At 43.0% G+C, this 12,500-nt stretch overlaps 1 protein-coding gene across 2 annotated transcripts in view; it reads left to right on the forward strand.

Annotated features, from left to right (window-relative positions):
* cep131 (centrosomal protein 131) overlaps positions 1 to 12,500 on the forward strand; it is a 35,927-nt gene that overhangs the window by 20,504 nt on the left and 2,923 nt on the right. For both annotated transcript variants that reach the window (XM_042082015.1, XM_042082016.1), the window contains 4 exons: positions 3,721 to 3,838; positions 4,686 to 4,760; positions 8,219 to 8,361; positions 9,749 to 9,926. In XM_042082015.1, the coding sequence (XP_041937949.1) occupies positions 3,721 to 3,838; positions 4,686 to 4,760; positions 8,219 to 8,361; positions 9,749 to 9,926 (514 nt within the window). The remainder of the gene's footprint in view (positions 1 to 3,720; positions 3,839 to 4,685; positions 4,761 to 8,218; positions 8,362 to 9,748; positions 9,927 to 12,500) is intronic.

Below are 12,500 nucleotides of genomic sequence, written 5' to 3' on the forward strand. Positions count from 1 at the left end.
GGGCCACATCATACACTGAGGGGCCAAGAACCGGTCAACATCCATGCACAGAAAATCCCTTGTTCAGTATGGCAGTGGTGTAGTCTACGTGATATGCAGGACTATGCAGTATACCCACTTAAAAAACATCACCATCTCAGTATACCCACTTAAAATAGGCAAGGATAGGTATTAACATTTGGGGTTGATCACAGTATACCCACTACAGCTAAGTAGACTACATCACAGCAGTAAGGTGCATATATTTCACCAGTCTCACCTTGTTCAAATACTTTTGCTAAAAAACTAAAAAGCCAATATAAATCTTAACAAATGTCCCATTTATTTATAATGTGCATTGAAAACACAATATATAAAACTAAAATATAATAGACACTTCAGCGGAAATGCATTGATATTTTAAACAGAAATCTTACATCATATTTGTTTAATCACATTCATTTTTGTTCAATTGGACAAGTTTTACTTCAACTCTTTCCCCTTTTGTTGATAAGAGAAACCACTCTCACTGCCGGTTTGCATACATTTAAACAAACACACACACACACACACACACACACACACACACACACACACACACACACACACACACACACACACACACACATAGCATGTGAGCAACAACTACATCATATTTACACAGTTGTTGTTTTTTTTCAACAAATATTTTTACAATGGTCTGATTTGGAATGGTCTTTGAAGCCACCGTCTTGCTTCCTGTTAGAAAAGCAAGCCTGATTCTGATGTGAAAACAGACAATGGGGCATTTGGAAGCGAAAAAAATTACGGGAGGGGTAGCAAAACACTAAAGATGGAATACTCTAACCATTTGAAGTCTTTGTATCAGAATTCATTGAGTGGCCTCTTCCTATTTCCATGTTGTATCTTGCGGAATACCTTTAAGAGAGGTTGCACAGAACCATCTGCTCTATAATGGGAAATGTCTGGAGAGAAGAACATGAAACAAGTTTGAGTAACTTAATTGTTATTAACTTTCATAACCCACTGTCAACTTTTTTACCTTTTAACACCTACCTTTAATGTCATGATTACATTATATTAGTGGTGTGTAAGTCCAGGGGCCTTTCACTTTAAGAAGGAGGGTAACTTGTGTCTGTAGGCTATTATTTGGAAATGAGATGTGCATATGAGGATGTAAGTCAGGATGTTTGCTATTAGTTAAAATAAATATTGAAAAACCAAACAACTCGAAGAGAACCTGTCTTGGATCGCAGAGAAGTCAGAGAAGTGTCATGCAATGTTCATTTCTGGTGAGCACTTGACAAGCAAACATGATGTGAGCTTACTGATGGCTAGAGGCAGGGACGGCGCCAGCAGTTGAAAACATTCCGGGCTTAGCCCATAGAGTCTAAACAGCACTGTCAACATGGCGTTTCTAAAATGAATGACAAAATATGCTCACTGTAGTGGCAATAGGAAATAGCATCGTACCATTAGGAGCAGCTATGCTTGGTGACTGGTGGTTCTAAAGACGACACACAGCTCTATCTGTCCTTTCCACCTGATGACCCCTTGGTTTCAGCACGGATCTCGGATTGCCTCTCAGACATAGCTACATGGATGAAGGCACACCACCTCCAGCTGAACCTCTCAAAGACTAAACTGCTGAACTGCTAGTCCTCCCAGCTAAACCTACCATACTGTACATCACAACATCAACATTTGACTCCCTGTCTGTTTCACCTACCAGGACTGCAAAACATCTAGGAGTTGTTCTCAACAACCAACTAAACTTCTCAGATCATGTTGCCTCAGTCGCCCGGTCATGCCGTTTCGCACTCTACAACATATAGAAAATCAGGACTTACTTGACTCAAGATGCTACCCAACTTCTGGTTCAGGCAATAGTCATCTCACGACTCGACTACTGCAATGCCCTCCTGACAGGTCTCCCAGCCTGCGCAGTGAAACCACTTCAGATGATCCAGAACGCGGCAGCGCGCCTGGTCTACAACCAACCCAAAAGGGCACATGTTACCCCGCTGCTCATCCAGCTACACTGGCTACCTATGGCGGCCCGCATCAAATTCAAGGCTCTAACGCTTGCCTACAAAGTAGTCTCCGGTTCTGCTCCCACCTACTTGAATGCCCTCATACAGACACTACCTCCAGACCGCTGCGCTCCTCAGACGAACGACGTCTAGCTCTACCACCGGTACGCTCAAGCCAATCCAAACTTTTCTCATCTGTTGTTCCTCGTTGGTGGAACACACTGCCAGCTCCTACAAGGGCAGAGACATCCTTCTCCACTTTCAGAAAACTCCTGAAGACCCAGCTCTTTAGAGAACATCTCCTCTCATAGCAACACTTACAACAAGTCTTACTGATCCTAGCACTCACCCGCCGTCTCAAACTGACAAGTAACTGTTAAAAACAGCACTCACTGATGCACTTATTCATACTGTACTCTAATGTTTTTAAATTGTCCTAAAATTGTTGAGAACTGCTCTAAAACTTAAACTGTTTACTATGTTGTTAGTCGCTTTGGCTAAAAAGCGTCAGCCAAATGTAATGTAATGTAATGTAATGTAATGTAATGTAATGTAAAGACTGTGGGTTGAAGTCACCAGCTCCAATCTGAGCCTGCGCCATCCCAGTCTGTAGGTGAAACACTAATGCGTGTCACAAAATCCATACTTGTATTCAGCATGTCGTCTAGCAACTGTAAAACCAGTTATCATTATTTAAAAAAATCATATAAAGCTTGAGTGAATAGGGTAGAAAATGTAACCAATTTATCTCAATGAAACTCTCCTTGTCCTAACACTTTCAGACAGAATTCATGCGAAGCCCATGAATCAAATAAACTCAGAATAGTGGTTAATAACTTTGCAATGATAGCTCACATTAACTCTACAAAAACGTAGTGTTAGCTAACGTTACACCTCAATTAGGCCTGCATTCTTATGAGATTTAAGGTTAATGTTAGCAGCTGCTAAACTTTTTCCTCAAGCGAAAAAATTGAACTTTACTTACATTTGGTAAGGCGCACTGGCGCATGTAATACTATTAATGTTGGACCCCAAACAAACAGGATGTCCATTTCTCTGCAGTGACATTTCATTTAAGACCATTTCAAACACTTCATACATTTCCTTTCCATGCATAAAATCTATCAGCATGCTAACAATGAATTCAAACCTGAACTCAAGTAACCTAACATTAAGTAACAGTTCACTGACTAAGTTAACGTTAGCAGCTTGCTGCTGCTTCATAATTGACAAACCTAACAGCAACAAATAAACGTCCTTTTCACATATTAATGATAACCAACATAGAGATTTGTGACTCACCAAGAAACTTCTGTGGAGGATGAAACGCCATTGATCAGTTCTTCACGTTAGCTGATACTTTTCTGGTTAGCCAAATGTATTCTTTCTTTTGTGCACAGACCTAAGCAGTTCGCTGTGTGCTTTAGCTTTCAAGCTTCAAAAGGTGCATTACTGCCACCAGTTGTTTGGGAATGGAGTTGCATCTCTGATCATCGTTCTCAACAAGTTTGACACTTATTGATGATTAACGGTACAGGGGCCATTCAGGGGCCAATGAGATTTCAGGTGGGGCCAGGGCCCCTGTGGCCCCGCCCCTAGAACCGCCCCTGAACGAACGTGCTCACATATGATCACACATTTTGAACATGCATAACTATAGCTTTGTGTTTTTGTGTGTGTGTGTGTGTGTGTGTGTGTGTGTGAGCAGGCAGCGGGCTGAACTGGAGGAACTGAGGAAGCAGCTGGAGGACAACAGTTCCCATTCCACCCGTGCCCTCCGAGAGGAACTGGAGAAGAGTAGGGACGAGCAGGAGAGGAGGCACCAGGTACACACACACACACACACACACACACACACACACACACACACACATGCGTATAAGTACACAGGCACACATATACTCATTCAGACAAGCACAAACACACACACACACACACACAAACACACACACACACACACACGCACACACACACACTCACTCACCTCTGTCCCACACATTAACATCACACACTCACAACATGTCCCATTCCTTTTATCGAGCGAACTAATGAATGAAGTAGTCACTGGCAGCAGTCCAGTTAAACCCACACAAGCCCATACATGCCACCTTGGCCATGCTGCAGTCACTACCCACATGCTGCCCTCGCTGTGTGTGCCACTGGCTCCACGTGACGCAAGGTCTGTAGCTGGGCTAACAGACCTGAGGTGCGTTTCCCAAAACCATAGTTGCTAACTAAGAGGTGAAGAGGTGAGAATGCCTGCGGACACGCTTTGTGCGTTGTGTGTGGGTGTGAATACGCTACTCATTGTCCAGGTCTGTGATGTCCTGGTTCACATGGATTGTTGCTAACTAAGTTAGCAACTTTGTTGGTTGCAATGCAATTTCCCATTGCCAACCAACTAAGTTGCTAACAGGTTAGCAACTATGGCTTTGGGAACCGCATCCCTGCTCTGATGTGCATAGGTGTTAGCCTTGGCTTTGCTATGCCACACAACTTTTGAAGTGTGATGACAAATAACACTCACATAGAGATGAAGAAGGAGGAAAGAAAAAGTAGCTTGTAGACAAGTTGAAATCACAAAAGCTATCATGTGACGCGTTTGAAAATTTATAATGTTGTGTGTGTTTGCGTGTATGTGTGTGTGCGTGCGTCTGTGTGGTTGTGTTTTAGATCGAAATCAAGGCATTGAAAGAAAGACTGGAGATTGAGAAACAGACATGGGAGGAGAACTACATGAAAAAAGAGGTGAGAATGCCTGTGGACACGCTTTGTGCGTTGTGCGTGTGTGGTTGTGAATACGCTACCCATTTTCCAGGTCTGTGATGTCCTGGTTCTCATGGATTGCTAGACCAGTCCTGTACAAGTGGTGTGCGGGCTGAACCAAATTGAGTGGAAGTGTCCGGGAATTGAACCCACAAATTTCAGGCTACTAGCTACATTCTAGCCCAGCTTCTTAACCACTTCGCTACGGGAAAAGCAAAGTACGGGAGGTATTTTGGACAGGTTCTTAAAGAAGATGACAGCAGTGCAGGTTATGCTCTATGCACTTCTTGCAAAGCCATTTAAAGGTATGACGGCCACAAAACAGGCACGACCAACATGTTAGACACAGATGCGTCCCAGCCTAACCGAGTAACTTCAAATGGAATTCCAAAACCTCAAGCAATAGGTTAAATTGCTCGATGTGCACTGAGCACACCGCTTGTTCTAGGCTAGGAACAATGTTGGCACAAGACCTAATGACAAGTAACTCAATAAAATAATGTTGACACTTTACCACCTTTCCTCATAGCCTACCGGGATTTTGTGATCCCTGACAGACGGCCGATATTAAACTATAGCCTACAGCTACAGCCACTGTTGTGAAAGTTTAACTCATTTTTGTTTGTGCAGCATTTTATAGCCTAAAAGAAGGTCATGGGTAGGCTGACATGATTAAGAGGGCTTTCTCTTCCTGTTTATGTGAAGTTTTTACATTGCTGAATAAGGATACACTGGCTACATTATCCAAAAGCGCACATTTTGTAAATAAGCGGGTCGGATCACAGGTCAGGTATCATTTTGTCTTAAAGGGACACCAGGCAAGCCTGATGCTTTTTCTCTACGAAACTCCCCCTCGCTCGGTCTGAAGCTCTTTTCCTTTTCTTTGCGTCTTCCGTCAAGGGTTTTCGCTGCTTCTTCGCCGGCTCTGCCATTATACATATGTTTGCAACAATAACATAGCGTTTCGTTAGCCTCCCTCTGTGCTGTGGATGCAGGATGTAAACTGATCCTGCTTCGGTCGGCGGGTACGATACACTGAACTTGCAAGCGGGATATTCTTCCTACAGGCAGTAGGGGCGGGCGAGAGAGTCTTCATTCGCCCTGTAATGAGTCATTTAACCATATACCGACTTACGAAGATGAGTAATTAACACGAAAACGTTGCCTGGTGTCCCTTTAATTAATATTAACAGTTTCAGTTGCGGTCAGGTTCATTTAAATATCGGTCGAGTGCAGGCTGTTTAATGCAGTGTTTTTCAACCACTGTGCCGGGGCACACTAGTGTGCTGTGAGAGATCATCAGGTGTGCCGGAGAAAATTACCCAAATATCACTCACTGGTCCAGAAAAGCAACTCTTGCATCAAAGAATTTATAACCACATGCTCTCATTGATTGTATGATTGCACTATTTGTGGTATGCAGGCATTGTACAACGGGGCCCCATATCCAGTATTCACAGAATCATCACATATCCAGTTCATAACAACAATTAAATTAGATATAGTCACCTACAAATGAAACAGAGGGCGCTTGTTTTATTGAGCAGGTCTTGCATAGAAGCCATAATAAGGCCATATCTGTGTATTATTTGAAATTGTAGGCTATGGTAGGCTAACGTCCACAACTGAATGGCAGCGCCTACAAGCGCAGTAGTAGCAGTCTAGTAGCAGCAGCAGTCTTTGTACATACAGCGGAATACATAATTAGGCGCTCTTTACTCTTCCCCTCCCATCTTTTTACGCTAAACTCCCACTTTCCCCTGGATCCTCCCACGAATGCATATGCAAGACATTAAAAACGCAATCTGCCACTTTCAGCTCCCGCGACAGGCAGTTTGCGCTTTTACATCATTGCGGCCTTTTTGTACATACCTCGCAACGATTTTACATGCACGTTGTGAAACAAATACGCCTGAAGTGGGCGCAAAAGCGTTAGTACATCTGGCCCTCTGTGTACAGTAAGTGTGTTTGCAGACAGTGAAGGTGAACTGTAACTCACCCCAAGCCAATAGAGCGGTAAAGTTAACCACCCTCCTGCGATCTCCCCTGCTTACAACTGGTTTCTACAGCACTTTTATTGCCCATTGTGCAATGTGTTTACTTGTACAGTGTGCATGTGTGTGTGTACCCACAAGAGGCCAATCTTCATCCTCAAATAAGCGGGTCGGATCACGGGTCAGGTATCATTTTGTCTTAATTATTATTCACGGTTTCAGTTGCGGTCGGGTTCATTTAAATATTGGTCGAGTGCAGGCAATCCTCAACTCCACCCAGTTGCAAACACACCAGCTCTCATGCGCTCCATGCCATGTACCACCAGCCTAAACCCCAATACAACCAACAACAACTAAGACTCCATTCACTGCTCCTCTGTGGTAAGCAGGTTTGCTGACCCCTGTAGAAGTTATCACCTTCTGCGTTACCTGCATGGTACGGGCCAGCCTAGTGTAGTGTGGAGACACATTTTATTGGTCCTGATGCTTATCAGTAACCATTGCCTGTTGTGAAATGAAGCGCTTCTTTTTCACTATCCACCTCATAGAAACAACAATGCGCTGCCTGGCAACCAAACTAAAACAAACTCATCTTTAAATGATAAACACCATAAAGAGACAGGTGGACAGTACAGGGTGTTGTGTAACTGTTTGAAGAACAGGGAGCAGATGTGGCTGTAAAAGCTAATGGCTGAGGGGCAGACAGGGGCAGACAGGGGCATCATCTGTTTCTCTTCTCCCAATTAGCCTACATTCAAAGACATTGTGCGCGTAGTCAGTGCAGAAGATTCTGGGGAAAATTTCAGACCTCCATAAGTTAAAAGTTTTCATTTGAAACCATTAAAGGCTATGGGAAAAATAATAGTACAGGTTAATGATGTGTATATAAGTATAAATATAAGTATATATACTCTTTTGATCCCGTGAGGGAAATTTGGTCTCTGCATTTGTCCCAATCCGTGAATTAGTGAAACACACTCAGCACACAGTGTACACACAGTGAGGTGAAGCACACACTAATCCCGACGCAGTTAGCTGCCTGCTACAGCGGGGCTCAGGGTGCAGTGAGGGGTTAGGTGCCTTGCTCAAGGGCACTTCAGCCGTTCCTACTGGTCGCGGTTCGAACCGGCAACCCTCCGGTTACAAGTCCGAAGCGCTAACCAGTAGGCCACACCTGCCCCTGTATGAACAGTATTCATGCCTAGGCAGCACCTGCATGACAGACCAGATATGAACTCTGGGGTTTTGGGTTAGGGTAGTGTGGGATGTTTGTGATGGAGACAGATATGGACCCTTTCAATCTGTTCCTAGAGGATTTCCGGTTGAAACGTTTAAAACCAATGCAGATACTTTGAAATGAAAATGCTTTTCTCTCTATCTCTCCTCTCTCTCTCCTCTCTCTCTCTCCTCTCCCTCTCTCTCTCCCTCCTTCGTTCATCCCATCAGGAGGCCTGGCTGCTGAGTCGGGAACGCGAGCTGAAGGATGAAGTGCGTCGGGGGCGGGACAAAGAAATCGAGCTGGCCATTCAGAGGCTCGAGGAGGAGACGAGTGGCGCACGGGAGGAATGTGAGAGAGCTGCTGACAACAGGTGTGTGTGCGTGTTGCCTGCGTGCGTGCGTGCGTGCGTGCATGTAGGTGTGTCTGTCTGTGTATACTGACAGCCAGGGTTGAAAGCCTTTGCATCTGTGATCCTTGTGCAGTTTGCCATCTACTTGTGTAGTGTTCATCCACGAATAAACATTATCCTCTGTACAGTGTACACTGCACACACCATTATCATTCACCAATAAACTGGATCTACTGCACACAGACTGGCCCCTAAGGGTGGCATTGACGCCCTTAACTGGCCCATGAATCAAGTTGTGTTTGAATGTGTGTGTGTGTATATCAAGGTGTGTGTGTGAGAGAGAAACCGACACAGAGAGAACAAAAGAGAGAGTTTGTGTGTGTGTGTGTGTGCGTGCGTGTGTCTGTGTGTGCGTATTTCCAACTATTACAAGTGTAATGACCATGTGGACTCTTGATAGAAGTACTAAGGGATTAAAGTTCTAAAGTTGAAAAAGACGTTGTGACTAGCAACGTAGAGGCATAGGCTATTTTCTTCTGATGTTGTTAACGTTAGTGATATTTTAGACCACTAAAAACGTTAGCGATATTAGACATGAATGTAGACATATCATGAGTTCATTTGATGAACAATATGTGAAGAATATGTGCAGATTGAACCATTTAGATCAGCAAAAGGTGAAGCAAATAGGTAGACTTTATCAGTATAGCCTTAAAAGCAACTGTATAAGTAAAGCAGAGGCTAATGTAAATAACCAAACAGTTGATTAATTGTTCCTAAACTGGGCTGGCGTGTTTTTCACGTTCAGAGACAAAAGCAATATTGTCATCATGATGTTGTTTTTAAGAAACGTTCAGTAGCTTAATCTGAAGTAGTCTTTATTCATACATACATAAGCCTACAGTTTAACATGTAATTTGAACACTGTTAATACAACTTTGGTTATGGTTATGGTTACTGGATTTGCCAGACGCCTTTGTCCAAAGCGACAACTTTATTGGTTGGTTAAATAAACTAACTAACACAATGCCACAATCTGTAAGTGCAGGTTTAAAATGTAAAACATTTAAAATCACACACACACACACACACACACACACACACACACACACACACACACACACAAACACACACTCACACATACATACAGCGCCCCAGAAGAATCCTGGTTGCGGCCCATTCACTTTGGCCTGTAGAACACATTTCAGTCAGATGATTTTTTTTGCCTTTAATCCCTGAGTACTGGCATGTGCATTTGTGTGTGTGGGTGTGTGTGTTTGAGCTCACACATACATTGTGTAGGTAAATAGAGGTAGGTAAACAGTGTAGAACATGATCTAATAAGTCATAAATGTAATGTATTCACTACTTCTGTGTGTGTGTGTGTGTGTGTGTGTGTGTGTCTCAGGGTGAAGCGTGTGCGTGATAAGTACGAGGCGGAGCTGCGAGAGCTGGAGCGGTCGGAGCGGTCAGCCCAGGAGAAGCAGCAGGAGCTCAGGAAGAGGCAGGGGGACATGGAGGCCGAACTACTGCGCCTGCAGGCCCTGCTGCGCCAGAGAGAGCAGGAGATGCAGGACGTCACTGAGGTACACACACACACACACACACACACACACACACATACACACACACACACACACGCACGCACGCACGCACGCACACACACACAATATATCTACTCCCACAGAAAGAGCAGAAGATGCAGGACGTCACTGAGGTACACACACGCACACACACACACACACACACACACACACACACACACACACACACACACACACACACACACAAACAAACAATATATCTACTCCCACAGAAAGAGCAGAAGATGCAGGACGTCACTGAGGTACACACACGCACACAACGCACACACATACACACACACACACACACACACACACACAATATATCTACTCCCACAGAAAGAGCAGAAGATGCAAGACGTCACAGAGGTACACACACACACACACACACACAATATATCTACTCCCACAGAAAGAGCAGGAGATGCAAGACGTCACAGAGGTACACACACACACACACACACACACACACACACACACACAATATATCTACTCCCACAGAAAGAGCAGTAGATGCAGGACATCACTGAGGTACTCACACACACACACACACACACACACACACACACACGCCCCTATGTAGGCAGTAAACACACGTACAAAGATCCCTGTTTAGTACCCACCCAGTCTCTCTTACATGTGTATGTATATATATATTTGCATAACGTAACATGTACACATTAGGGGTGTAAAGATTAACCGATACGTATCGGTATCCGTTTTTAACGTGTAAGATATGGCTACATTGATACGTGAAGCCCTGTATCGGAATAAAACTGAAATGAACCGGTCGTTATATCGATTTACTTGTTACGAATCGGTTCACAACCTTTTCTGCTCGCTCAGACTCTCATTTACGTTCCAGGCAGCGCGTTCATCCCACGTCCGGTTTTGAAACTATACGTGGCACGGAATTGTGGGTAATGCAGTTCGTTTTTGGCTACATTCATTGCCCAAAGTTGTCAAATGACCTCATTACCCATACATCTACTGCAACTTAAGCACGTGACAACTCGCACTCGGTCGTTTGTTTTACAGTTTTTACTCTCTTTGTTTTTCAAAATCCAGCGCGAAATTAAACACTAAACAGCAACGATAGTCTGTAGAGTATAGCCTTACGTTTGATGAAGGGATTTTCTTTATGTTAAATAATAAGTTGGCCCTTGCTAAAACGATGCACAAATTATTAGCCAATTATTTTGTTCATATTCACTCAGACTTGTGGCATTATAGGTTTCTGCATTAGGTCTACCGTTGGAACAAAATAAACCCAGAGAGTTCAATGATATGTAGGCCTATTTTATTCTTGTAGGCTATATGAGAAAAGGCCAAGAGTGTCTTAAGCACTGTTTTATTTTATTCCGGTATTGTCTTACCTCAACAAGGCTACAGCTCCATGAAAACAATCAGATATAACTCTATAAAATCTATAAAGTCTATAAAAAAATGTTGTATTTGGCTGCTGTGTTTGACTGAAATGTAGACTATTCTTTTTTCATTTCAATACAGCATATGAAACAAACCTCAGTTTAGATAATCATATTTTTTTGCCTAATTGACAACCATGACCATGAAAACTGATAATATAAAATTAATGTGCTCCTTGAGCAAATGATAAAAAATCTTTCAGAATGCTTTCCATTCTTGAACTGCATCGAATTGCATCGAATCGCATCGAATCGTACTGAATCGTTTTTTATGAACATGTATCTTTTCTTGTATCGAATCGTGCCCATGTATCTAGATGCGAATCGTATCGTCTTTTACATGAGAGATTCACACCCCTAGTACACATGCATGTATTTGTAAACGTATGTGTATACTAATAGCTCTCATAGCAACAGCTGTGAGACATATTAAGTAGTACATCATATGTCAATTTAGTCAATTAATGTCAAAAAACATTTGACACCTTTTCAAAATACTATTCCCATTGCACATCAAAAATATTTTCTGTAAATTTTAGGTTAGCAGTACCTACAGGCGTACAGTACCAAAAATTGAACCGTGACTTTAATACTGAGGTACACATCGAACCGTGATTTTTTTGTACAGTTACACCCTAATGGGGGTATATTTGTCTCATATAAATCTGAAGGCACATACCACAATTTACAAATATTCCTTGATTCACACAACCGTTTTGCTATCCACAAACGCAACATTCCTTACTTGACTTGTGTTCAGGGATTTGATAAATAGAATTTATTTGTCAATATACGCTTGCTGTACACAAGACTTGGCAATGCATGACCAACTGACACCCACGGATGACTAAGGCGGGGATCACACTGACCAGCATCAAGCGGCAGGTTTCCTATTGTTCTCTATGGTTCGGCAGCGGAACAGTGGCGCTGAACAAGCTAAGGGTTGAAGCACAATGCGAGCGTATTCCATTGTCAAACTGTTTGTGTTACTTAGGAACGGAATAGAACTTATTATGGACCCTTTCAAGAGAGTTCCATTATCAGCATCATAGTTGGCCCCACAAGACTTCCGTTTTAACATTCCATATGTTATCTTAATGCAGAGGAAGTAGATTGGGGCCCAAATAGAACGTTCAAGCATTGTTTTTGT

Source organism: Alosa sapidissima, chromosome 24 (assembly GCF_018492685.1).
Source record: "Alosa sapidissima isolate fAloSap1 chromosome 24, fAloSap1.pri, whole genome shotgun sequence".
NCBI classification, from domain to species: Eukaryota; Metazoa; Chordata; class Actinopteri; order Clupeiformes; family Clupeidae; genus Alosa; species Alosa sapidissima.